Raw genomic sequence first — 27650 nt, forward strand, 5'->3', positions numbered from 1 at the left:
ATAAGTTGACTTGGAGAACATTGTTAACAATTTCTTTTTTTAACTCCTTGTCTTTGTCAAGAATTTCTGATTTTTAAGATTGATGCTCTGTTTCTCCAAATATTACTCCAAAAAAAAGTAAAAAAGAAATACATAAAGAATTCATCATGAGCAAGAATTTATTCACATTTCTCATCACAAAGGTTATGATTCATCTGTTTCTTTACTCCTTGAATATTAAGCCCAGCAAGAAGTGGAAAGAAATCGAAAATATTCGGCTTTCCAAACAAATCAACAATCTTTGGTGCCACGACCAGAAACTCAGATGCAATTCCTTCACCCTCTTCACCTATAAACTTCCCACCCCACAACATGTTCATCATAACCTTTAGTTCGGTTCGGAAAATCAAGGGCCCCATTTCGACGGGTTTTTCATCATGGTCGTTGCGAACATTATAGAATAAGTCGAGAATTTTGATGTTCATCATCTCTTGAGCGAATACATTTCTCATCGCTCGCCACTGTGGATTGAGCTGGGAGAAAACGACGTCGTTTGCACCATAAGTGGCAACAATTGCTACAACAGGAATGTCCCGATTAGTGAAAATGGAGTCTTGATCTCGAACCACCTCTTTTACAACACACAGTTTGTTCCTAAGAGAAATCCTGAATATTGTACCATATTTGTGCCTCAAATCTAAGAAATTTTGAAATAAAATTGTTGCCGAAAAATGACAAATATCCGAGAATTGAAAGCCCAAGGGGACCTGGTGGCAAGGGAGGATTTTTTTGCTGCTTCGTTTGTAAGACTGTGCGTTTGAGAAAAAGAAAGAGAGAGAAAGAGAGGAGAGAGGAGAAAGAAAGAGAGAAAAGAACAGGGCTCACAAATTTTTGGAGTGGAAAATACAAAAAATCCTTACATTAAGCATGTGCAACGCACGTGCGCCGGAATATGAGAAGATTTGCCGGAATATTCGCCTGAGGTGGTTATGTGCGTAAAAAATGAAGGTTTTGGTGTACCCGTGCAACTTTTTTTAGTTAAGGTGGCAAAGTGCAAAAACGGAAAAAGTTCAGGTGCAAAAACGTTGAAGAAGGTAACCTGGCAACGAAATTTTCCAACTCCCAAAATCCACTCACCCTCATTGAGAACAATGACTTGAATTGGAGTTACCTGCAAATGGAAGAATCTTGCCCATATGTACCAAATAAAAGTTGCGTTGCCAATTTACAAAGGTATAAGATAATAAGGCCACCGAGATAAAATAAAAAATAAAAAAATATATGTATATGCCCACAAAGACATGAAATCTTAATAAAATTATGCGAGGAAGAAAAAAAAATAATAAGTAGCCAACAATTGTTTGACAACTTTCGTGAATGTCAAAAGGAATTTTGCCAATTTTTGGTGAAGAGAACATGATTAAAAAGAGTCGTAAATCTAAGGAATAGCCAAAAATAAGAAAAAACAAGAAGTTGTAAAGATTAAAAGTGAAGTGGTTTGTATACCTTGCATGTTGTATCAAATGCTAAATATGTATTAATATGATTTATTTATATGATTTTTTAAATGTTTGTTATTCAATAAATCGTAACTGATGAATTTAATTAATATTGGACTATAATAACTTATAAAATGTATCAACAATTTATAAATTAGTAAATAATGTTAATGAATTTACATATTTGACCTTTTATTCTTGCATGGGGTATTTTGGGAAGTAAAAAAAATGGAAGAAACATCCTACCTATTCACATTGTTATAAGTAAAAAAAAAAAAAAACAAAAAAAAAAAAGGTACAAGTATAGAGTATAAATATAGATATAGATTGTCTCAAATACCATTATTAATAATTGTATTGTTAGGTTGTTAATAAATGTTCCTTCAAAGATCCATAAAGTACGAAATGATAATAAAACATGCTTCATGGATCTTCGAAGGAAACAAAATGCGTTGTAAATATCAAACGATAACTATTAGTGAACCAGATAAGGATTTTATTTCCATGGACCCTAAGATTCTCCAATTCTAACAAAACTATCAAGTATAATGTGTCGCGACTACAAGCAAAGGAAATTTCAGATGGGCAGTTATTCCAGCGGATTCAGACACATCCAAATCATTCTTCTTCGCCTGATCGGGCAAATCAAAGTTGAATTTGTGCACCAATTTTGCTATTGCAAGCTCATTAAGTACGGTTGCATAAGCAATACCCGGGCAGCCTCTCCGACCCGCCCCAAATGGAATCAACTCAAAATGCATACCCCTGAAATCTATGTTGTTATCAAGAAATCTTTCGGGGTTGAAATCTTCTGGATTTTTCCACAACAATGGATCTCTTCCAATCGACCAAGCGTTGACTATGACTTGTGTGCCAGCTGTAACATCGTAGCCCATCACTTTTGTGTCTTGAGTTGACTCGCGAGTGACGAGCAATGGAACCGGTACATGTAGTCTTAGAGACTCTTTGAACACTGCTTTGAGATAGTGTAGTTTCTCTAAATCATCCTCTGTTATCTCTTCTTTGTTTCCGGCTGCTTCTCTCACTTCCTTTTGCAATTTTTCCATTGTATTTGGATGTTTTAGAAGTTCGGCCATCGTCCACTCCATCACAGAATATGTTGTGTCGGTTCCATCGGCAAACATGTTCTGTAAAAATTATTTGGAAGATAGTGAAACAATTAAATAAAAAAAAATTACATAAAAAAAAAAAAAAAGGAATTGTTAATTTACTAGGGAGAATCTTTCACTGGCAATGGAGCCTTATTTTTTTCGCTTAATAATAGAGTTCATGTCACAATCTCAAACAAAAGGTTTACCTATAAGATAATGTCATACCCTTTGGCCTCGTTTAATTAGTGATTAATTACTTAATAAGCAAATTATTCCATTATAAGTTGCCGGATCCTAAAATAAAGTCGGGCTTCAAACTACGACAAGAAAACCTAAATGAAATATCGGTCTCGATTAGAGATGAAAGCCGGATGGATCAGATCAAAACTATCTTTTTCATAAAAATTTTAAAAAATTTTGAAAGTACAAAATCAATTCTAATTCAAAAAAATTCGGAATCTAAAAATTTATTCTAAATCCAAAAGACCTGGAAATTTAGGAATTACGGTGAAAAAAATCATAAATCAACTAATTTTTAAAATTTCAGAACTTTGCGGAAATTTTCTAAAAAATTCATAATTTTCCAACAATAAGAGCATCCACGTGAATAAAAGTAAAACTAATAAGTTAATAACTATTAAATTTCAGTTCAAAAATAAATAAATTAATAAACCACATCATAATATCCAATAAAACATCTAAAAACAATTCAATATGTCAAAATCTTAAAACAAAACTTAATCAAAATACTGTTTCAGAAAACAAAAATAAAAAAACTTCAAATAAGTATTATATAATATATATTATTTATAGGTGTAGTTTTCGAAAGAAAATCGGAATTTTTCAGTATTAAATCGGATCGGAAATCGAAAATTCCATTTTTTTTATATATATAATTCTAATCCAAAAAAAATCGGAAGAATTTGGAAATTCGAATTTCGAAAGTCGGAATGAAAAATATTGTTCCAAAATCGGAACTTTTCAAATCGAAACCGGTGGAAATTGGAACTTCGGTTCCAACTTGCACCCCTAGTCTTGACTCTTGATTATAGGCTATAGCAATATATTAAGACCAAACAACCCTACCAAACGGGCCTTAATTTTGCCGTGTGTCGTCCCAATTTAATTTCCCGGATTTACGGTTCTTTTTCGTCTAAATTCCCAAAGGAGGCAATTTTTTTTTTTTTTTTTGTCTAAACTAATCTACATGTATCTGAATGCAGATATAAACATAGAGAGGTATAAAGTGAGAAACAGAGTATATATTCTTACAAGTAGGATAGCCTTGATAGCATCATCTCCAATCGTCGATATTCCGTCTTTTTCGTTTTCTTGCTGAATTTCGAGCAATATGTCCACAAAATCTTTACTCGTCCCTCCAACATCGATAGATCTATGCTCCTCAAGTACACTCTCCAAGAATCGGTCGAACCACTTAGCCAATTTCTCCACTTTACCATTTAAACCACTCACCCGATCGATCCACGCCAACCAAGGAATATAATCCCCGACGCAAAACGTACCCAACATCTCAACTTCTTCGGTCAACATATTCTTAAACTCTTTGCCCTTGTCACTATTGCTATATTTTCTCCCTAACGCCACCCGACAAAGCACATCATTCGCTAGCAAAGCCAACATATCGCTCAAGTTTACAACCGAATTAGAATCCGATAGTCGACCGATATTCTCAACCATGAGACAAGTTTCTTGTTCCCTCACGCTGCGAAAAGACTGAACCCTCTTCGGGCTCATAAGTTGATTGACGCATATGCCCCTCATCTTCCTCCAGTAATCTCCGTAAGGAGCGAACACCACATCCTTCGAGCCGTAGAATATTCTATTCGGAATTGCTAATTTGGGACGGTTTGAGAAGATTGAGTCCTGGTTCTTCATTATCTCACGTGCTGCATCGGCCGACGAGACGACAAGGACCGGTACACGGCCGAAACGGAGAAGCATGAGCGGGCCGTGTTTTGTAGAGAGAGATTGGAGTGATCTGTGAGGGGATGGGCCCACTTGGTGGAGATTTCCGATCACGGGGAGTTTTTTCGGAGATGGCGGTAGCCTTTTCTTGGCTTGTTGATTATTGCAACTTTGCCATTTGTAAAGGAAGATGAGGAACAAAGCTAAGGGAAAAATTGGGATCAAGAAATGGGAAAAGGAAGCCATTAAAATCAAACAAGATCACTATGTGTGGCAATGTAATATATATATATGGATAGATATGCGTTTATAAATATCTAAAGTTTGAAAATTAGTCAAGTAGATGATTTGGCACGTCGTGTAAGAGAAATAATGGAAGTCATCAAAGAGTAGTTAAAGGTTAAATCGGATACCAAATGTTAATCATTTGTTTGCAGTAGTGAATTAGATAATAGTACAATTTTTTGTAACGATAATTGGTTTCAATTACATCACGCCGATTGCAGCGCGTATATGCTGAAGTTCGGTTCGCTAACACAAAAAATTGCAAAAACCACCCCTGTATTATTATTATTATTATTATTATTATTATTATTATTATTATTATTATTATTATTATTATTATTATTATTATTATTATTATTATTATTATTATTATTATTATTATTATTATTATTATTATTATTATTATTATTATTATTATTATTATTATTATTATTATTATTATTATTATTATTATTATTATTATTATTATTATTATTATTATTATTATTATTATTATTATTATTATTATTATTATTATTATTATTATTATTATTATTATTATTATTATTATTATTATTATTATTATTATTATTATTATTATTATTATTATTATTATTATTATTATTATTATTATTATTATTATTATTATTATTATTATTATTATTATTATTATTATTATTATTATTATTATTATTATTATTATTATTATTATTATTATTATTATTATTATTATTATTATTATTATTATTATTATTATTATTATTATTATTATTATTATTATTATTATTATTATTATTATTATTATTATTATTATTATTATTATTATTATTATTATTATTATTATTATTATTATTATTATTATTATTATTATTATTATTATTATTATTATTATTATTATTATTATTATTATTATTATTATTATTATTATTATTATTATTATTATTATTATTATTATTATTATTATTATTATTATTATTATTATTATTATTATTATTATTATTATTATTATTATTATTATTATTATTATTATTATTATTATTATTATTATTATTATTATTATTATTATTATTATTATTATTATTATTATTATTATTATTATTATTATTATTATTATTATTATTATTATTATTATTATTATTATTATTATTATTATTATTATTATTATTATTATTATTATTATTATTATTATTATTATTATTATTATTATTATTATTATTATTATTATTATTATTATTATTATTATTATTATTATTATTATTATTATTATTATTATTATTATTATTATTATTATTATTATTATTATTATTATTATTATTATTATTATTATTATTATTATTATTATTATTATTATTATTATTATTATTATTATTATTATTATTATTATTATTATTATTATTATTATTATTATTATTATTATTATTATTATTATTATTATTATTATTATTATTATTATTATTATTATTATTATTATTATTATTATTATTATTATTATTATTATTATTATTATTATTATTATTATTATTATTATTATTATTATTATTATTATTATTATTATTATTATTATTATTATTATTATTATTATTATTATTATTATTATTATTATTATTATTATTATTATTATTATTATTATTATTATTATTATTATTATTATTATTATTATTATTATTATTATTATTATTATTATTATTATTATTATTATTATTATTATTATTATTATTATTATTATTATTATTATTATTATTATTATTATTATTATTATTATTATTATTATTATTATTATTATTATTATTATTATTATTATTATTATTATTATTATTATTATTATTATTATTATTATTATTATTATTATTATTATTATTATTATTATTATTATTATTATTATTATTATTATTATTATATAATAATAATAATAATAATAATAATAATAATAATAATAATAATAATAATAATAATTGAGATGATTTCACAATTGAAAACTATAGGGGCATCGACAGCATTTAATTAACTTTTTTGTTGTATTCCATTATAGCAACTCCAACCCACAAATATCAAAATGAATTATTAAATATTTATTTGATATTTTATATTTTAGTTTCATACCTAAATAATTTGCTCCAACCATAGTTATCAAATAGTTGCTAATTAAAAATAAATAACATGATTATATATTTTAATTAACACTTGTCATTTTCTAATTGGTTATTAAGGTGGTTAAGTTATGTAACTTCCAATTGATATTATTTCTTCCGGATGTATTTTTACATCCCAAAAAATAAAATATCAAAATAGAAATTTATTTGATAACTCCATTGGTGTGAAAAAATTCTAACTTAAATTATAAAAATGGTAGTTAAGAGTTTTAATACCACATTTAATAACTCCATTGAAGTTGCTCTTAGTCTATTTATCCAATTTATGTTTCCTGAAAGAGTTTTTTATTTCGAATTTATCTTTCGTCAAAGATTTGTGCAGTTGATTAACAATGATAAGGACACCGATAAATGCAAATACTATTATAGTTGCTTTCATCAGCAGTCACAAGCTAACGCGTCTTATTATCGACACATAACCTTTTAATTACATAATTACAGTATTTAGTAAATCTAATTTATATCCGACTATGGTACAATTTCTTTAGCAAATAATCCATAAGTGGTGCATGTTTAGGAATATTTTGCTAATAAAATTGAATAATCGTCAGAATTTGCTAATATTTATAACACGTGAGTTTTTTCGAAAATTAGAAAAAAAATATGTTACTAGATACAAAAAAACTCAAATTACGTAAGATGTCTTTGTTTTTTGTTTATGTTTTATTTAAGCACTAATTTATTTAGTGGCGAAGCCAGGATCTCATCACTCGAGGTAAATATATATTAAAATTATTAAACATTACAGGAGCAAAATACAAATACTATAAATTATATATACATGTATAATAGTTATGAAAAAAACAAATTGAGTGGGGGCCATGGCCATCTCTTTCTACATGGACTTCCCCACTGAATTTATTAAGTTATTTGCATTATTTCTTGGGTAAATTACAACCACCCCTGAAGTATGGTCAATTTACGAAAAAGCCCCTCTTGTTTGGATAATTATATCTACCCCTCAGCTATGATTTTTTCTTACATCACCTTATGGTGTCAAATTCAACATATCATCTAGATTTCGTGAAATATGCTCTAGTTTGTACTCGTTTTGTGTAAAAATACAGTTTCTGATGCACCACAATCTGATATATACAAGCTTAAAAACACATATTATGATCATCTTCCTTTAAAATGTGGAGTTCGGATAGGATAAAACGAGTACAAAAGTGATAATAATCCATATAATCTCGAAAATTCCATGAAATTTGAAACCGCAAGAGTGGACGTGTAAAAAGATTTGTAGTTGAGGGGTGGTTGTAATTATCCAAACAAGACGGGTTTTTTTTGTAATTACACCAGCCCTCAGGGGGTGAATGTAATTTACCCTTATTTCTTTTGAATTTAAAGTTTAAACCTATATAGAGTTTGCAGTCACTGGCTTTCATAAATATGATTTGTGTCACCACCTCCATTGGCTAAATCCAAATGAAGGCTGACAGTCATAGTACGTAACTTAGCTTTCAGTTTTACTTTATTGAAATTAATTGTGAGGTCGACTACCAACAATAGACCCCCACACTCTTTGAGAAAAAAATAGTTATATCATTTATTCAACAACAAAATTTATATGGGTAAATTACAACCACCTCCCTGAGGTATGGTCAAATTACGAAAACCCTCCTCTTGTTTGGATAATTACAACCACCCCTCAACTCCTCAAATTTGGTGGAATCTTCAAGATTATATGAAATATTATCACTTTTGTACCCGTTTTATCTCATTCGAACTCTACATTTTGAAGCAAGATAATCATAATATGTGTTTTTTTGGCTTGTATATATCAGATTGTGGTGCATCGGAAACTGTATTTTTACACAAAACGAGTACAAACTAGAGCACATTCCACGAAATCTAGATGATTATGTTGAATTTGACACCATAAGGGTGGAGGTGTAAGAAAAAATCATAGTTGAGGGGGTAGATGTAATTATCCAAACAAGAGGGTTTTTTTTTTGTAAATTGACCATACCTCAGGGGGTGTTTGTAATTTACCCAATTTATATAAGCAAGAAGTTTATTTAATTTAACAAACATAATTTGATGTGAAGAAATAAAATATCATGATGATATGCATAATTGAGCCAACTCAATGGGTCTACAATCTATTTACCAATTTATTTACTTATTGGGTCACGAGCCCAATATTGAAGACCACTACCACCGAGGCTCAATCACCTTCAAATAAGGTTTGAGCCCAACAATCACAAATAAGGTATAAATAACGATTTAATTCATTTATTAAAGGTACGCCCTATTATGTGAGTAATATGACAATTCGTAATCTCTCAATTATTTCAATATCCGCACGTCTGACCTGAGCGTCGGAGGGGTTTCCGCTGGATCAACCTCCGGCCTAGTTCACGTGTTCTCTATTCCCAAGTATCTCAGGGCCATCTAGCGCGAGCATTGATCCACCTTGCTCTCCCAGCTCCTTCTATCTCAACTACTTAAGGTGATCTATTTCTAGTATCATCATAATGGCGCCGAATGTGGGAAGGCATACAAGATCACGTAGCTCTCATGATGTCTCTGAGTCATCTACTCGGAGAGAACGTGTCAATTCTAACAACCTCCAACCTCGCGGAGGCTCTGACTTGCCACTTTCTCCTCGTAATCGAGATCCACCTCATGATGTCCAGATAAATCCCCGCACTTGGGATCCAACACAAGTTCGCCCTCGCGAGGCCCCATTGGATCCTCAATAGGATCAACTTCTACTTTGCTCCTCGAACGGTTCAGATAACCGAAGAGGAACGACCACCAAACAAGTGTGTTGTGAGCATCCACTTCGCACCATAAGTCTTGAATGCAACAACCCAAAGGGATTCACATGTCATCTCAAGAGATGAGTATAATCTCTCCACCCAAAATTAGAACATCCTCTAACGGGTGGACATTGTTGGGCTAAATACCTAACACATAAGTGCACGTATCGCAAACAAGTAGTAAAAGTGGACTCGTGAGAGTCGGATGTCGATCCCACATGGAATACTCAAATTATCTAATCCTAAGTACCAAATTCTAACAATTATGATTTTTATCCAGCCTACGCAAGGTTGTCAAATTTAATCAACTAAATAATTAAACTAATTATGAAAGCAAATAATCACGAAAAATATCAATATAAAAACGGATCTAGGATTTTATCTTCCCTCTATGCGATAATTCTTCACCTAATTAAACCTCTATCATGCAAGTTACGATTCCCGATTATTAACCCGAGACACTCAATTACTCATAACCCGCTGTCGCGTGTATTACGAGTCTATTATTTATAACCGATTCACTATATGTCTATGCAAATCAATTATGAATAAAGCATTAAATAACAAGTTTCGTAAACGGCTACCTAAGGTATTATCTATATGTCTACGAAAATACATGCAATTAACACACTCATCCGGTGAAAACTACTCGAAGGCTCTTCTTTCCCTATTCTAATTATTAAAACGATCTGTCAATCAATTCTAATAATAACATATAGCAACATAAATTAGCTAGGTTCATGCGCTAAATAAGATCAAATAGAAGAAATAATCATGGAATTTAAACTTGCATAATATTAGAAAAATAAGTTTGAATCACCACATAGGGTTCCGACGAAATCATAGATTAAAAGGTTAGCTACTCGTGTTCTCTACGAAAAACATAATAAAAATAAGAAAATTCATAAAAGTCGAAAAGAAGAGTAAAGGAAGAACTATGATGAAGATTCGTCAAGTCTTCGTCTTCGTTTTTCCGTTCTCTTGCTCCTAGATTATGTGAAAAGTACCCACAATTTGTGCTTGGTCTTTGCCCTTTTATAGATATCTCAACTTGGTAGAAGATTTAGGTTTCCTTGTATGATTAAAAGTCCAAAATTGGTGGATGCATTTCCATTCTAACTCGTACTCCTCATCGTTGGAGAATTCGGACCAAATTGGGGGCCCATCGCATAATACCTCTCCGAGTTGGTCTTTTGTTACTTCGGTTTGCAATTGTTGCCAATTGAACGCCTCATATTTGATTTTGTAGAAGGAGTTAATGGCCTTGGCACTCCAATCCACTTTATTCCCTCGAACCTTGCTCGCCATCCTATCCGAAGTTTGGTGGATACGGTGGTTGGCATAGAACTCGCGGACTAAGGACAAATTGATCGAATCCGCCGGTTCTAGCAATGAGTGCCACCCTCGTCTCACGAATTCTTGATTATATGGTTCAAATTGCGACAAGGTAACCGTGTATGCTCGCTCCGTTACAAGTTTCTTCACCGTTTGTTTGTTAAAAAGGACTTTGGAGCCTTCAACACAAAATGCATTGTCATTGGGAGTTGGAATTTGGGCGGCTTTCTTTCCCGCCTTTCGAGGTTCCTTCTCTGTCTCGTCCTCTTTTTCCCATGGTGTTGAGTATGCCTTTTGGAAGGTATTTGAGATGAATTGGTGTGTAAAATTTCCCCCAAACTTGACTCAGGCAAATCGTCGAACACCTTGTGGTCGTTCTTTGTTGAATGGGTGTTTTGAGAATTTGGCATCTTCTTGAACCCTCCCTTCTCTGCTTTCCACACGGCCGTGTGAGATTATAGTTCATTTTTCGCGCGGCCGTGCGAAAAGTGAAAATTGGGCACTAGCTTTCTCTGCTTTCCACACGACCGTGTGAGATTATAGTTCATTTTTCGCGCGGTCGTGCGAAAAGTGAAAATTGGGCAGTAGCTTTCTCTGCTTTCCACACGTCCGAGTGAGTTTTTAGTTCAATTTTCATGCGGCCATGTGGTATTCCAAATTGCATTTTTACCCCTGAAAATAAAAAAAAATTGCTTAGTTCATTAGTTTGCACACTTCAATAAAAATAAAATAAAAATAAAAACAAAAACTAACAAAAAAACTAATAAAAACAACAAAAAAAACAAAATCTCGGGTTGCCTCCCGAGAAGTGCTAAGTTTACAATCTTTAGCCAGATTTTGTCTGCTTCTTTACTCAAGCTAAAGTGACCGAAGTCACTTCGCGATTGAATTCTCCTCCCCAAGAATGCTTGAGGCGCTGCCCATTGACTTTGAAAGATTTTCCGGTTTCGGAATCCAATAACTCGACTGCGCCATGCGGAAATACTTCGAGTATAGTAAACGGTCCGGACCATCTTGACTTGAGTTTTCCCGGAAATAACTTGAGACGGGAGTTGGAAAGGACTACCAATTGACCCTTGTGAAATTCTCGATGCAATATTTTATTATCGAGCCATCTCTTGGTTTTTTCTTTGTAAACACGATTGCTTTCATAAGCATTCAATCACAATTCATCGAGCTCGTTGAGTTGCATCTTTCGTTTCTCCTTGCATGCCTCAGGATCCAAATTTAGCTTCTTAACCGCCCAAAACGCATTATGCTCCAATTCAACCACTAGATGACACGCCTTGCCACAAATCAATCGAAACGGTGTCATCCCAAGTGGAGTTTTGTAAGCTGTACGATATGCCCAAAGTGCATCGTCTAATTTTCTCGACCAATCTGTCCGGGTAGGACGCACAACTTTTTCGAGGATATTTTTTCTTTCACGATTCGTAACCTCGGCTTGCCCAGTCGTCTGTGGATGATAGGCCAATGCGACCTTATGCTTGACATTATACTTGGCCAAGAGTGCCTCGAATTGTTTGTTGCAAAAGTGGGTGCCTCCATCACTAATAATTGCTCGCGGTGTTCCAAATCGAGTGAATATCTGTCTTTTCAAGAAAGCACAAACCACTGTAGAATCATTAGTAGGAAAGGCGGCCGCCTCCACCCATTTCGATACATACTCGACGGCCACTAAGATGTATAGGTTATTGAATGATGGGACAAAGGCCCCATAAAATCTATTCCCCATACATCGAAGGGTTCTACTTCGATCATTGTATTTAATGGGAGTTCGTGCCTCCTAGAAATATTACCTACTCGCTGGCATCTATCGCAACATGATACAAATTTATAGAAATCATTAAACAGATTTGGCCAAAAGAAACCTGACTGAAGTACCTTCCTCGTTGTTCGCTCACCTCCATAATGCCCCGCATAATCCGAGCCATGGCAATGAAAAAGTATATCTCTTTGCTCGCTTTCCGGTACACATCTTCGAATGGCTAAATTGCTGCATTGTCTAAACAAAAAGGGTTCTTCCTAAAAGTAGAAATTCACATCATGTAAAAACTTTTTTCGTTGATGAAAAGTGAGCTCAGGTGGAAGTACATGGCTAACAAAATAATTCACAAAATCCACATACCATGGTACTCCTTGATTATCCACAACAAGTAATTGTTCATCCGGAAAATTTTCATTAATGCAAATTTTATCTTTTAATTCCGTTTCTAGCCTACATAAATGATCGGCCACATGGTTCTCGCTACCCTTATGATCACGAATTTCCAAATCAAGGTCTTGCAGCAGTAAGACCCACCTAATAAGTATAGGTTTTGCTTCTTTTTTTTCTATCAAATATTTCAAGGCCGAATGATCTGTAAAGACAACGACCTTTGTGCCTATAAGATATGATCTAAATTTTTCGAATGCAAAAACAACTGCTAGCAATTCTTTTTCAGTAGTGGTATAGTTCAATTGCACATCGTTTAGAGTTTTACTAACATAGTAAATTGAATGAAAATTTTTATTCTTTCTTTGGCCCAACACTGCACCTACTGCATAATCACTGGCATCACACATAAGTTCAAAGGGTTCATCCTAATCAGGCACAACAATAATAGGTGCGGTTACTAACCTTGTTTTCAATTCGTCGAAGGCTTTGAGGCATTCGTCATTAAAGTCGAATTTGATTTCCTTCTCCAACAAATTGCACAATGGTTTGGCAACCTTAGAAAAATCCTTGATGAACCGCCTATAGAAACATGCATGTCCCAAAAAACTTCGAATTCCCTTTACTGAAATTCACCTTAAGTGAATAATACTTTCGTCAGAGAAAAAACATTTCCGAATGTCAAAAAGAGCAGGAATTTACGTTTTTTGAGAAATAATTAAGATTGCTTGTATGGAAGGTCCTGAACTTCCTAAAAAATTGACCAGTTTGGCTTAATATAATTTCGTGTCCTAAAAAACAATTACGTAATGTGTTGTTATGAAAGTTTAAATATCTTGTAATAAATATTTCATTGTAAAAAATAAAAAAATAAAAAAAAATTTTTTTAATAAAATTAAATAAAATAGAACACATGAGGATTAAATTAATGTAAGAAAGGGTGGTGAATTATAAATTTGAGGGGTATTTATGACATTTTATAATCTTTGGTGGTGAATTGAGATAATTTGGAAGTGGAAATAGCACCACTCTTAAAAAATAATGTATATTTAATTTTAATATTAAAAGATATATAATATTTTTTCCATTTTCCATTAAGGGATTCTAATAATTAGGGAGTTAGTTACTCATCTTAATGACCTCCACTCTCGCTCACTCTCTCCCTCTTTATCTCTCTCTCTCTCTCTTGAAGTTTTCTGCAGACGTGCGGTTATCACTCTAAGAAGACAAGATATATATATATATATATATATATATATATATATATATATATATATATATATATATATATATATATATATATATATATATATATATATTAATCTGTTGTTTGTATTTGCTTAGATGTATGAATATGTTTGTTTTGCTTGAACGTTATGTGTTGTTTATTCGAGAAAAAAAACAAATTTATAATTATACATAGTGGTTTTCATGTTTATATAGCTGTTATACAGAGTGGTTTTCATGTTTACATAGTTGTTATACATAGTGGTTTTCATGTTACATAATTGTTATACACAGAGTGGTTTTCGATGAACATGTAGTGGATTACACACAATTTAACAGTGGATTACACTAATTTAATAGTGGACTACGTTAATATTAATGTTAATTATGCTTATTTTATAGTAAATTTTACTTTAATTTCATAGTGACTTTCGATAAATTTAGTGGTTTTCGATGATTATATAGCGGATCTCAATTTGCTTTTAAATATGAACCATTTAAAAATTTGAAGAAAGAAAAAACAATTTTTGTTTTAAATTGTAAAAAAAAAAAAACATTAAACCAAATTAGGAAAACATAAACTAAAATTACGTGAGATGAGATAGGGGAGATAATAGGGGATGGTGTGAGATGGGGGAGAGAATAGGGGGATTTGCATATCTACCAACAATTTAATGGATTTTTCCACAATAATATAATATAGTAATTTTCAATAAAAGTAAATAGGGGCATTTTGGATAATTAGAATCAATTGGATTTATAACAAATATCAATTAAATAAAATGGATTTATCAAGAAGTCAAAATTCAATGAGGGGTGTTTGTCAAATAACCCCTTAATTATATTAAGGGTAAATTACAAACACCCCCTGAGGTATGGTCAAATTACAAAAACCCCCCTCTTGTTTGGATAATTACATCTACCCCTCAACTATGATTTTTTTTTAGACCTTCACCTTTATGGTGCCAAATTCAACATAGTCATCTAGATTCCGTGAAATGTGCTCTACTTTGTACTCTTTTTGTGTAAAAAAATACAGTTTCCGATGCACCACAAACTGATATATACAAGCTAAAAATCACATATTATGGTCATCTTGCTTCATAATGTAGAGTTTGAATGGGATAAAACGGGTACAGAAGTGATAATATTCCATATAATCTCGAAGATTCCACTAAATTTGATGAATTGAGGGGGTGGTTGTAATTATCCAAACAAGAGGGGTGTTTTTGTAATTTGGCCATACCTCAAGGGGGTGTTTGTAATTTACCCTTATATTAATATATCCTTTTTCGAAGAAAAAAAAAGGGAGGGGGCGTTCACTAACAACTACAAGCATGCGGAGGAAGATGAAGCAGCTGTTTTGGCAATGGCCGCTTGCAGCTCTTATATGCTCCCGATGACTCTGAACGCCGTCGTCGAACTAGACCTATTCGAAATCATCGGGTATGTACTTATATTTATATTTGGGAAAATGCAGTTTTTATCCTTCAAGTTTGCACTGATTTCACATTTAGTCCTCCATGTTCACAAAAAATACATTTGATCCTCCAAGTTTCATAAACTCAATCCATTCCGTCAAATATCTCTTAAAACTAACGGAATCAAGCTTTCATCGAAAGGTTCTCTCTCTCTCTCTCTCTCTCTCTCTCTCTCTCTCTCTCTCTCTCTCTCTCTCTCTCTCTCTCTCTCTCTCTCTCTCTCTCTCTCTCTCTCTCTCTCTCTCTCTCTCTCTCTCTCTCTCTCTCTCTCTCTCTCTCTCTCTATATATATATATATATATGTATATATATATATATGAAACATCATAAGAAAATTGCGTTTTTTCATGCACGTTATGTAACAAAGCCTTACTATTATTTCGTTTTCTTTCGTCTGTAGGTTTAGATGAATTGATCAATGAATATCGTGTGGGCATAGCAACAAGAGACAAGCTTCAGAAAGTGGTCGGATGGCTGCTTCGAGCTAAACTTGCTCACTGTGGCAGTGTACTGAACTACTATGAAGTGAGCTAAACCTTTTCCGTTGGAAACTGCACGAAGAGATACATTCCCAAGATTGCTCATCTCTATCGGAATTATGCAAATGTGACAATTCTTGTAATGCCAATTTTCATGCGTCCGCCGTGAAATATTTATGCCGATTACTTGGGTCAATCTTCGAGAAATGGAATCTGAACGGATGTTTATTTGTAGGAGGCTGTTTACACAAGGTGACGATTGTTTGGTCGACGATTTCATCACTACTGGCTGTCAGATATGTGGTATTCCAATAAATTCAAGAATTGGGTGGCCTTTTTTTTTTTTTTTTTGTATTTTTCTCTTTGTGGGATTATATATAGCAATTTAATGGATGGGTAATAAAAGATGTTGGCAGGTCGGATGTTGAGCAAAATACGTCGAACCGTCTCCATGTAGTAGGCACCATATACAGACCTTTCTTGGTACAGATTTTCTTCTTACCATATGATTCATTGAACTATATCTCCTCTAATGTTTTTTTTGAACTCATCCGATTTAGTCTTTAATTTGCTGTTTTGCAGTTATATGTGTGGGATGACTCGAAATACCTTCCGATTTTTGTCCCAAACAAGGCAAGCTGAAATTTTGTTCGCAAACATCTCTGCTGACAAAATCTATACTTCCTATAAAAGCCAACGAAAAAATCGTACAGCATTCAAGATGACTAGTTCTGGTGAAATACAATTCGGTACATTGTTTGCTTCGAAAATGAAAGGAAAATAATTATCAAGAAACGGCAACACAAATTTCTACATGATTTGGTTGATTTTATTGAAAACGTTGTTTCAGCATGAAAAGAACAGCCCTTTGAAATTCAAAGTAACGGTCGATACAGATAAAGATTGGGAAAACGGGAGAATTGAGATGACATCAGTCTCAATTCCGATCCCCTCAGCCTAGATTTCGAATGATTTACGAAATAAATTCATCAATAAATATTAGTGTATGCAGCATTGACAAATGACAACCCCACATAATGCATCATTTATTATAGGGTAAATTACAAACACCCCCCTGAGGTATGGTCAATTTACGAAAAAACCCCTCTTATTTGGATAATTACATCTACCCCTCAACTACGATTTTTTCTTACACCTTCACCCTTATAGTGTCAAATTCAACATAATCATCTAGATTTCGTGGAATGTGCTCTAGTTTGTACTCGTTTTGTGTAAAAATACAATTTCCAATGTACCACAATCTGATATAAAAAGCCAAAAAACATATATTATGATCATCTTGCTTCAAAATGTAGAGTTCGAATGGGATAAAATGGGTACAAAAGGGATAATATTCCATATAATCTCGAAGATTCCACTAAATTTGAGGAGTTGAGGGGGTGGTTGTAATTATCCAAACAAGAGGGGGGGTTTTCGTAATTTGACTATACCTCAGGGATGGTTGTAATTTACCCTTTATTATATCATCGTACATTTAACTTAAACCACAAATACAAAAATCGAACCGCATCCACTTGGTTAGAAACATCAACATTTCCGGATGAATCCATTGCTAATAACTTTGTACATATATTTAGCTAAGACACATTAAATAAACATGTATGTATGTGTAAGAGAAGGAACTAAAAACTGGAGAACAATGATATAAGTCATCTCGCTAATCTTCGATTTATTCCATAACCTTCCTGCAAATAAATCTACTAACTCTGGTGGATACAATCAACCATGGTATGATTCCAACCTGCACATGCATATAATATCTATATCTTAGTTTTCAACAAAAATACGAAGAAACGAAAAAAAAAAATGAAGTACAGATATTATTACCACAACATTGTCTTTCAAATATGCTCCCGATCTCCAAGAAAGCAGCTTACCTGCAAAAATAAGAGGACTGTATATATAAATATGAAGCTTAATGCAATTTCAAATGTGCATTTACTGGAATTATGGAAGTGAAATTTGATTTACAGAAAAAACCGAGATGTAATAATGGGTAGACGAAAACAAGTACCAAAGGGTTGCACGAGTTGATCAGATATTGTAGTGATAGGAATCTTCCAGAACCATAAAATCAGCAAAACGTAAGTAACAACCTGTCAAAAAAAAAACAGCTTACTAACTTCCACAAACAAATTCAATACGATCCTCTCAAACATTTAAATAAATAACCTTTGATATTGTTAAGAGCTTCTCGTATGTGCCAAATGACAATTTCATATCCTTGTCGTGCATTTCTTGATCTGCGTTGAAACATCAGCAAAACATAGAAAATGAAACACTTGTTTCTAACACGTAAAAAAAACACTCTAAATAACAATTCACGCCAATATCGTTGCGCTTAAAAAAAAAAAACCAAAAAAAATCGGACTTTTTGCAAGTTCCTTCTCCTTCGCTGCGGCCATTCTTCTTAGTTTTGCAGCTTGTGCAAATGTTGAAGGTCTGAAAATAAACAAAGGAAAATCGATTCTTCAATAAATAACCAGAGGTGGTGAACTCAAGCAATCCGAAACGATTGATGTTAATAACTTTTTCCCGTCGAAAAAAATAAGCCACGATATAAAACTATATAGAATAACTTCCAACATCAGACACAGGAAGATTAAATCAGAGAGTTTTAATCTAATACATCAAAATCAAACGAAAAAAAATACGGTAATTAAATATAATCGCACTCACTGCGTTAAGGAGCTAGCTTCCTTCAAAAGCTGCTTAATTTCTGCTCGCAATTGAACGTCCAATTCACTCATCAATCCTTTCTTCACAATTTAAAACAGAAAAAAAAAAAAAACAAAATTATCAACAACAATGACCTAATTTCTGATAAATGCCGATATTTACATCGTGAAAAAACACAAATTATAACAATAATTAAAAAAAAAAAAAGAACCTTCTTTTTGTGGAATTCGAGGTATTTGGAGACGAAGTGGAGAGAGAAAACGAGGATGAAAATCGCCGGAGCTGCCAATGACTTGCCGTGCTCCGTTAGGTTTTCTTCCATCTTCTTCTTCTGTTCTTCCTTTTTCCGTTTCAATTTCTTCCCCAAAAATAAAATTAAAAAAATTGTTTATAATTTTTCTCCGTGCCGTCTGGTAAATCAATGAGTTGTAGCCTTTACGCACAGAGAGAGAAATAGGTGAAGATGCAGATTGGAACAGGGTATCCAAATTTAGGGATTCTGTGAGAAAGAAATGGTTAAATAAAGCTCCTTTGGTCTAGATGAATCCATAATTAATTAATTTTCTACTTACTATAATATTTATATAATAATATTAATAAATTAATTTCGATTGAAAAAATGGGGCGCTAGTAATTTAAGAGTAACCTTAAAAAAACTGGTGCATTAAGATATTTGGCTGAATTAAATCTCATTGTGGCTTTCACTGCCGAAATACACTGTAATTTTTATTTTGTTTTAGAAATTAATACACTGACTTCAACTTAATTTATCATTATTAAAATCAAATACAAATAGGCAACCAAAGTCCACAACTACAAATCTCGTATACATATTTCTTGAACAACAATTATTCAAGAACTAGAATACAAATAGATCAAACTCTATAAAACTTCTAAGTAACTTTATTCCTAAGAGTCTTCATCATAATCGTCCACTAAAGCACCTGTTACCGAGAATAAGATGGAAAATAAAGGAAGACTAAGTCCAAATGGACAGGAGGAGGAAGTCGAAATGGACTTAGTGAGGAGTACAAGGAAAAAACAGTGGAATCGAATAATAATCACAAGAAGAAAATAATAGAAATGTTAGACTTGGAATTGGAGTTGAAATTGGACCATCTAGAAATAACAAGTGATAATATTTTATGGTCGCGAAATCACAAGTCCAGAAAGGTACAATCAACGGTTTTGCCCACAATTCAGGATCATATAACAATTGATGAAGATGGATCTCAATCAAAAATAGTCTACGGTTAAAATTGAATCCGTAGTTGTATAGCTCGAAACACAAGTGGTTTCAAAGGATCAATGAGAAGTGAAGATATGAACGATCCATCAATTCACAGTGGGTACGAAACGAATGATTAATGGTATAAACACAATAATTCTAAGTGGTCCAAGAGTCGGGAAAAGAACGATTTACGTTCATTGAACCAGTGTAGAAACAAATCGAATGATTTAATGAATCATAATAGAAGTGGTTCCAACTAGTATACGAGTCAAGATGTGAAACGACTCAAAATTTATAAAGAATCAGATTGAAACTCGTTGATTTATTCAAGGTCAATAAACGAACTCAATTGAGTAGCCAAAGAAAATGGATGATAAATTATTGGAATAAGTTTCGAATCAAGATGAGAACTTATTTGAATAGTTCGAGAAAGGAGATACGAGAACCATCAAGAGGATTTCCGAATAAATCATTATTTTCAACAATTCAAGAATCAAAATATAATACGATAGGCAACAGGTAAGATATATCACATTTAAGTGATCAAGAAGCAATAACGGATATCTTATTCTCAGTGTGCATTTTGTTTTTCCAAGAAATAATAGTGAATAAATAGAGATACTCACCTGGAGTCCAATGCAAGGGCTATAAATTATCTTTATGCTCAAGCGACTCTCAAATCTTGAGCGAGAGCTTTACTACACTCAATACCTATAAAAATATTTATCACTTAATAAGATTCCAAATACTTATTAAATGAATTCGTATACATACGACATTTCCTAGTTTTCTTTATGTCCTTAAGGCCAAAAAAACTTACTTACTAATTCTAATTAAATTTAATCCCATAACCCGACACCTAAGCTCAACACATAATTATTTCATTTGCCGAACCGGGCCGCAAACCCATAGAATTAACTCATTTTATTCCACGAGTTTCTCAACCTAATAATAAAACTAATATGCTGCCACAGTTCACTTGAAAACCCATAACAGGTTCCACGTTAATCCAAATTGATCACATGATACGTCAAATGAAAGATAAAAAAAAACCTACGAGTTCACAAAAGGCTTTAGTCCCAAATTCTGAACCAAAAATAGCAGAAACAGCCTCAAACCAGCATTACAGAACTGCGAGAATTTTGGAAAGATTATTTCTGGTACAGCTTATTTGAAAAACCATAACAAACTGCATGTATATCGAAACAGACCAAATGATATGCCAAATTAAAGCTAACAACAAGATCTACAAGTTCACTGAAGACACCACTTTCAAATTATGAGTGAAACGTAGCTAAAACAGCCCAAGAAAATGATACCCGATTTGACAAAAATTCATTCTGGCAGTATGTTTTGAAAAATCATAATAATTCGAAATATTATCCAAATTTGACAAGTCACATACCAAATCGAACATAACGTCTTCATCTACAACTGAACAGAAGACACTGGCCTCAAATTATGACTAGAATGCATAGGACATAGTCTCGAAAGATAAGTCATATGAACTGCCAGAATTTGCAGATGGAACTACCTTTTTCCCCCCTTCAAACAAACCTTAAAACTCGATCAAAGCAGGCAAGATTCAGATTATCCTTCTACGATTTATAAGAAGGAACTGCTTTAAAATTCAAATCCCAAAATCTGCCCCGAAAACAGGAGCGGCATAAGGTTTATTAAATGCAGAAATTATTGTCACTACTGTCGGATAAAAATCAACTTTGTACAGAGGTATAAATTTGGGGAAAAATCGATATTCCTATAGTATTTAGTCTGTTCTATAACTTCCCAGAAGAAATAAATCCGAAATTCGAAGCCTAAGTACCTCAAATCGACTCTTAAAACTTGAGCTGCATGCTGGACTTCTCGTTGAACTCCGGCGACCATCACCGAAGACAATAGCCGGAAACTACCACCAAATTGAAGCTTACGTCGAGGGCTTTCCAATGATGTATCCCGATCGCTGAAACCCGGCAAGAAAATTGTCAAGTCAACATCTTTCCCTCTGTTATTTGAACCCTAGCTTATCTAGCACAAGTGAAGTTGAAGAAGATGAAGGTCTGACTCATCAATTATTCTACCGTGGCTCTCTCTAATTTCTCATTAATTGCACAATTTTCCGTTTAAGATTGATTGCCAAGTTAAAATTATTATTATATCTATACCCCAACTTTATCCCACAATAACACAACACCCCTCTAATCTTATTATTTAGTACCATAATCCCCCTCTATCATTTTTTTAATTAAGATGGGTCCAGCGCCTTTTCTTTTATTTGTGATAGATCCAACTTTTTTTTATTCTCGAATTTACCCTTTGTTCCGTATTTTTCACTCTCAACTACTTTAATGCCTATTTAATTTTTTTTAATTATAATATTCATTTATTTATTTATAAATATTTATTTTAATTTTATTTTTGATTTTAATTTTGAACTTTTTTCAGTTTTTTATTTGAAATCGATTATAAAATTTCTGAAAACAATTATATTTTTTTTAAAAATTAACTATTTTCATAATCAACTATAAATTACTGAAAAAATTACTTTTTTTGTTTGTTTATTTCCCTAATCAAATATAATATTCCCGTAAACAACTACATCATTTGCAAAATCTACTATTAATTTTTCAATTTTTCTAATTTATTTTTTCGACTTTTTTTTCCAACTGATTAACCAAATGGAAAAATTACTACATATTATTGAAAACAACTATAAAAAATTGAAATCAACTAAATAACGTCGAAAACAACTAAAAATAAATCAAGTACAATTTTTTTTTTTCATTTTTTTAATCCAATGTTTTTCAATTTAATTTTTCCAGCAGATCATATTATTGAAAAAAAACTATAAAAATATTAAAATCAACTACCAAAAAATCCAAAAATCAACTAAAAATGTCGAAAACAACTAGAATCTCTCAAAAACAACTATAAACAAAATAGCGGAATAACGAAAAACAACTATATTATTGTGTAACATACCCAACATAAAAAAATCCTCAAATAAAAAATTCAGAGAATTGCTCCTCAATTAACAAGATCCAAGCATTAGAGGATGACGAATCATTGCCAGAAAATCAATTAGAATGGCCCTCCTCACATCATCCCTTCAACTCGACAATGGAGAGAAATCCTAGAACGAATAAAAAAACAAAATATAGATTGCCACAACCTGTTAATTCAATCTTCAACCAAACGAAACCCTAAAATCGCGCGCATGGAAGATATGAGATGGCGGCAACGGTGCAGAACTGAATTGGAGGAGTGGAAGTCAGGCGGAGGTGTAATGGAGGAGTGGCGGCGTCAGTGCGGTTGTGGGGTTCTTCTCTCATCGTTGCCGAGATGTGGTGCCGCCTTCTTCCTCTGCTTGCTGCCGCCTCCGACGCTGCAGAGTTCTAGTTAGAGAAGAAGAGAAGAAGATATGGAGATAATATTTGACGATACAACGGCTGTTGAGTAAAAAAGATGTGGCTAGGGTTTTATGTGTTAATTAGGGATAATATAGGTATAACACCTAATAATTATATAAATATTAATTTAATTAAACAATTAAGGGGGGTTTCACTATTATTGGAAAAGGGAGCGATCCATCATAATATATCCTAATGTATTGGGGTTCTCACTAATAATCCCTATATAATAAGCATAAATTACAGGGTGTTACACTCATTCATTCATGTGAATCTGATGTATGCAAAAAATATTTTAAACACAACTTTCAGTCATGAAAAAAATAAGGACCAAAAAAAGAAGGGGTAAATTACAATCCATCAGAGGTAAGGTCTATTTACGAAAAACCCCTCATGTCTTCATAATTACATCCACCCCTTGCAATTTGTAGGTTTCTTACATTAACACCCTTTTGTAGGGGGTGGATGTAAGAAATTTATAAACTGCATGGGGTTGGATGTAATTTATCAAAAATAAGGGGTTTTTTCGTAATTACACTTTATTGAAATTCAGAATGGAAAATCAACATGTAAAAATCTCAATCTACAGCTTATAATCCCCGGCCATTGGTCTTTTACAACAAATTAAGACAAACTAATTTGAGGAGAATTAATTAAATTGCATATAATTTAACTTCGTCAATACTCGTCACCGTCGTTGGCTGCAGCCGAAGAAGCAGAATTTTGAGCTTCCAAAAGCTGCATTTGGCGTTCGGCGTGTTCCCTTTCACAGGCAGTAACTCCCATGATAATATCGAGCATTGTGCCAGTTGTCCCAAAGAAGACAAGTGGTGCAAGAGATTTCCGTTTAATACCAACCGGTATTGCTATCAAAGCACCAGCCACCGAAAATACCCATGTGCCCAATGCACTGCAAAACGTTCGTGTAAACAAAATCTCAGTAAAAAAAAAAACAAATCGAGTATATAACAAATACTATATTCACTCGAACAATACGGCAAATATGATTTCATTGAATATGAAAGGGAACTTCTTTTCGGTACAAAGCACGGCAAAGATAGTTTCCAACAACAAGGGTTGATGAATTTGAAATTGTTCAACACAAACATTGCGTACACAAAGTGGATTAGTAATTTCAAAATCGTAGAAAACACATTTTGCAACTCATCATGAACTAAAAAAAAAAAAAAAAAAGTAATTTCAAAATGTACAATAATAAAAGGGTAAATTACGACCATCTCTGAAGTAAGACCAAATTATAAAAAATCCCTCTTGTTTGGGTAATTACAACCATCCATCAACAACTATGAATCTTCTTACACGTCCATCCTTATGGTGTCAAATTCATTATTCCGTGCAATATTCTCTAATTTGTACTCGTTTTCTGCAAAAATGCAGTTTCTGATGCAATATTTACAAGCCTAAAGACACATTTTACGATCATATTGTTTCAAATCGTGGAGCTCGAATGGGGTAAAACGGGTACAAACTAGAGTATATTCCAACGTAATCTAGAAAATTCAACTAAATTTGACACCGCATGGTGGATGGACGCATAACAAGATTCGTAGTCGAGGGTGGTTGTAATTACCCAAAAAGGAGGGGCTTTTTCGTAATTTACACAAAATAAAACAGAGAGAGATAAAAAGGAATACCAACTTTGATACAGAGCAATCTTTCAGTTGTTTCACATCCTCGTTTCCAGACATCTTCAATTACAGTTTCACTGATTTCTTCACCTTCCCCCACCAAATCTTAATCTCATCAGCCAAAAACAAAATTACAGCCAATCCACCACCTAGAAGAAAAAAAATTAAAAAAAAAAAAAACGTAGTAACGAATCATAATTAGTTCTGTGCAATTTACAAAAACCCACATACCAAAATGTGTTCTTTTGAAGTCAATAATTCTTGGGCAGTTGAAAGAAGAAAGAAAAGGGACAAGTACCTCTCAAGTAGAGAGAGAGAGGGGGCTTCAACGACGTCGTAGTGTCTAAAAGGTGCAATTACGATTGAAAACCGGACCGGCCGGTCTGACCGGTTCAACCGGGAAAATATCAAAACCGGGATCTGAAGGATTAAAACCGGGAAACCGGTGGTTTAACCGGAAACCGGATCAATAACCGGGTTTTTGTGAAAATTGCTATTTTGTTTCAAAAATATTCATATCTGGTAAGAAGAAGAAGAGAGTGTTGTGGCCTGTGTAGTTGACGGCGGATGAAAAATAGTTGTAGGGTTTACTTTTACTTTTTTTTTGTTTGTTTTCTTAAAAGAGAATACAAAAATGGGGTAATGGCAAATAGGCCCATGACAAGGGCACTTAATTAAAAGAGGGACATCCAATTTTTTTGTCTTTCAAATAAATTCAACCCATTCAAACTTATTTGCAAATAAGGAAAATCCTTTTATATATACCAAAATTATCCCCAATTCATTGAAACTCAATTCAACTCCAATTTCATAATTTACACCACAATTTAGCCCAATTTCATCAATTAACCATTTTAACCCTAATTTCAATTTTGACCCCAATTTTAACCCTAATTCTTATCAATTCCACCCATTATGCTCTAACTTCCTTAATATTACCCATTGACCCCGGATTTAAACAAATATATCACATTAACCCCCAAATTTATTTTTTTTCAGAAAATATTTTTTTTTCTGAATTGTTTTTTTTTCCGGCCAGATTCCGGCGTTGACCGCCGGAGACCGGTCGACTTTTTTTTTTTTTTTTTATAATTTTGTTTTTTCTTAATTTTTTTTTAATTAATATTACTGTCTTGGTTGCTAAATTACTGTCTCCGGCAGTTATTTAACTGCCGGAGACAGTAATTTAGCTGTTAATTGACTTTTTTTTTTCAAAAATATTTTAATTAATATTACTGTATTCGTTGCTAAATTACTGTCTCAAGCAGTTATTTAACTGTTGGAGACACTGATTTAACTGTTAATTGACTTTTTTATTCTTAAAAAAAAATATTTTTAATTAATATTACTGTATTCGTTTGCTAAATTACTGTCTCCAGCAGTTATTTAACTGTCGGAGACAGTAATTTAACTGTTAATTGGATTTTTTTCATTTTTTTTTCTTTAAAAAAATATTTTAATTAATATTACTGCCTTAGATGCTAAATTACTGTCTTCAACAGTAATTTAACTGTCTTAGACAATAATATTAATAATATTACTGTTCGGAAAAATAATATTCATAATATTACTGTTCGGAAATAATAATATTCATAATATTACTGTCCCAAACAGTAATATTACTTTCTAAGACAGTAATTTAGTAGCTAAAACAGTAATATTAATTAAAATATTTTTTTCTTCTAAGAAAAAAAAATTCAAAAAAAAAAAAAAAAAAAGTCAACGCCGGAGACCGGCGGTCAATGGTGGTTGACCCACCGGAAAAAATTTCACGAAAAAAAAAGTTTTCAAAAAAAAAAAAAAAAAAAAAGTCAACGCCGGAATCTGGACATTTCAGAAAAAAAATTATTTTCTGAAAAAAAAAAAGTTTTGGGGGTTAATGTGATATATTTGTTTAAATCCGGGGTCAATGTGTAATATTAAGAAAGTTAGATCATAATGGGTGGAATTGATAAAAATTATATTATTGAGGGTATTTTAGACTAAAGACATGGGAATGGGCTTAATTGAGAGACTGTTTTTTTTGTGGACTAAAATACATTTAAGTCCCATGTGATGGGCCTTTTTGCCATTTGCCCTACAAAAATTAAATGTGAAAAAGTAAGTGGCAAAAAAATAGTCACAAATATATACATACAACTCATACAAATTTAGGTGGGTCTTAATGTATATTAATCAATTCTAATTTATTCCATTGGTTCCTCTTAGAAAGAAAAAATAAATTCTTCAAATGGTTTAATTAATTTACGTATAATTATTTATTTATTTTTTCCATATATTCAATG

At 32.0% G+C, this 27650-nt stretch overlaps 4 protein-coding genes and 1 long non-coding RNA gene across 8 annotated transcripts; 1 reads left to right on the top strand and 4 right to left on the bottom strand.

The window, feature by feature from the left end:
- Positions 1–158: 158 nt before the first annotated feature.
- LOC105971090 (cytochrome P450 84A1-like) lies at positions 159–1175 on the bottom strand. Its single transcript, XM_012995937.1, has 2 exons — positions 1151–1175; positions 159–676 (listed from the first exon to the last, which is right to left on the bottom strand). Exons 1-2 carry the CDS (start codon positions 1173–1175, stop codon positions 159–161), a joined length of 543 nt encoding a protein of 180 aa, XP_012851391.1.
- Positions 1176–1953: 778 nt separating this feature from the next.
- Positions 1954–5000, bottom strand: LOC105971164 (cytochrome P450 71A6). Its single transcript, XM_012996015.2, has 2 exons — positions 3863–5000; positions 1954–2626 (listed from the first exon to the last, which is right to left on the bottom strand). The coding sequence occupies exons 1-2, from the start codon at positions 4760–4762 to the stop codon at positions 2018–2020; spliced, it is 1509 nt and encodes a 502-aa protein (XP_012851469.1). The 5' UTR covers positions 4763–5000; the 3' UTR covers positions 1954–2017.
- Positions 5001–15693: 10693 nt separating this feature from the next.
- On the top strand, positions 15694–17397 carry LOC148767049 (uncharacterized). The gene is made up of 3 exons (XR_016034233.1): positions 15694–16037; positions 16297–16858; positions 16958–17397. It is a non-coding gene; the product is annotated as an uncharacterized LOC148767049 (long non-coding RNA).
- A 437-nt stretch (positions 17398–17834) lies between these two features.
- Positions 17835–22426, bottom strand: LOC105971156 (protein GET1). 3 transcript variants are annotated; one of them, XM_012996003.2, is made up of 9 exons: positions 22132–22426; positions 20933–21017; positions 19287–19433; positions 19076–19155; positions 18768–18838; positions 18569–18639; positions 18411–18492; positions 18224–18273; positions 17835–18137 (listed from the first exon to the last, which is right to left on the bottom strand). In XM_012996003.2, exons 3-9 carry the CDS (start codon positions 19395–19397, stop codon positions 18066–18068), a joined length of 537 nt encoding a protein of 178 aa, XP_012851457.1. In that variant the 5' UTR covers positions 19398–19433; positions 20933–21017; positions 22132–22426; the 3' UTR covers positions 17835–18065. The 3 variants fall into 3 exon arrangements, with proteins under 3 accessions (XP_012851457.1, XP_088681398.1, XP_012851458.1); XM_088825272.1 differs by having other exon boundaries at positions 19287–19508; XM_012996004.2 differs by having other exon boundaries at positions 19287–19574.
- Positions 22427–24028: 1602 nt separating this feature from the next.
- Positions 24029–25909, bottom strand: LOC105971163 (uncharacterized). Of its 2 annotated transcripts, none has more exons than XM_012996013.2 (3): positions 25664–25909; positions 25376–25514; positions 24029–24626 (listed from the first exon to the last, which is right to left on the bottom strand). In XM_012996013.2, the coding sequence occupies exons 2-3, from the start codon at positions 25423–25425 to the stop codon at positions 24395–24397; spliced, it is 282 nt and encodes a 93-aa protein (XP_012851467.1). In that variant the 5' UTR covers positions 25426–25514; positions 25664–25909; the 3' UTR covers positions 24029–24394. The 2 variants fall into 2 exon arrangements, with proteins under 2 accessions (XP_012851467.1, XP_012851468.1); XM_012996014.2 differs by having other exon boundaries at positions 25597–25697.
- Positions 25910–27650: the final 1741 nt, after the last annotated feature.

This window comes from Erythranthe guttata, chromosome 11, assembly GCF_056151865.1.
Source record: "Erythranthe guttata isolate IM_541 chromosome 11, IM_541, whole genome shotgun sequence".
Classification (NCBI taxonomy): Eukaryota; Viridiplantae; Streptophyta; class Magnoliopsida; order Lamiales; family Phrymaceae; genus Erythranthe; species Erythranthe guttata.

Bases quoted from the DNA above. Each gene is read 5' to 3' on its own strand.
- LOC105971156 (XM_012996003.2), bottom strand. From the start codon at position 19,397: ATGGAAGAAAACCTAACGGAGCACGGCAAGTCATTGGCAGCTCCGGCG. The intron at 19,156-19,286 runs GTTCTTTTTTTT...TAAATTGTGAAG, and splicing joins TCGAATTCCACAAAAAGAAG to AAAGGATTGATGAGTGAATT. The intron at 18,138-18,223 runs GTAATAATATCT...ATGCATGTGCAG, and splicing joins ATTTGAAAGACAATGTTGTG to GTTGGAATCATACCATGGTT.
- LOC105971163 (XM_012996013.2), bottom strand. From the start codon at position 25,425: ATGTCTGGAAACGAGGATGTGAAACAACTGAAAGATTGCTCTGTATCA. The intron at 24,627-25,375 runs GTTGGTATTCCT...AACGTTTTGCAG, and splicing joins AAAGATTGCTCTGTATCAAA to TGCATTGGGCACATGGGTAT.
- LOC105971090 (XM_012995937.1), bottom strand. From the start codon at position 1,175: ATGGGCAAGATTCTTCCATTTGCAG. The intron at 677-1,150 runs GTAACTCCAATT...AAAATTTCTTAG, and splicing joins CAAGATTCTTCCATTTGCAG to ATTTGAGGCACAAATATGGT.
- LOC105971164 (XM_012996015.2), bottom strand. From the start codon at position 4,762: ATGGCTTCCTTTTCCCATTTCTTGATCCCAATTTTTCCCTTAGCTTTG. The intron at 2,627-3,862 runs GTAAGAATATAT...TAATTTTTACAG, and splicing joins CTATCAAGGCTATCCTACTT to AACATGTTTGCCGATGGAAC.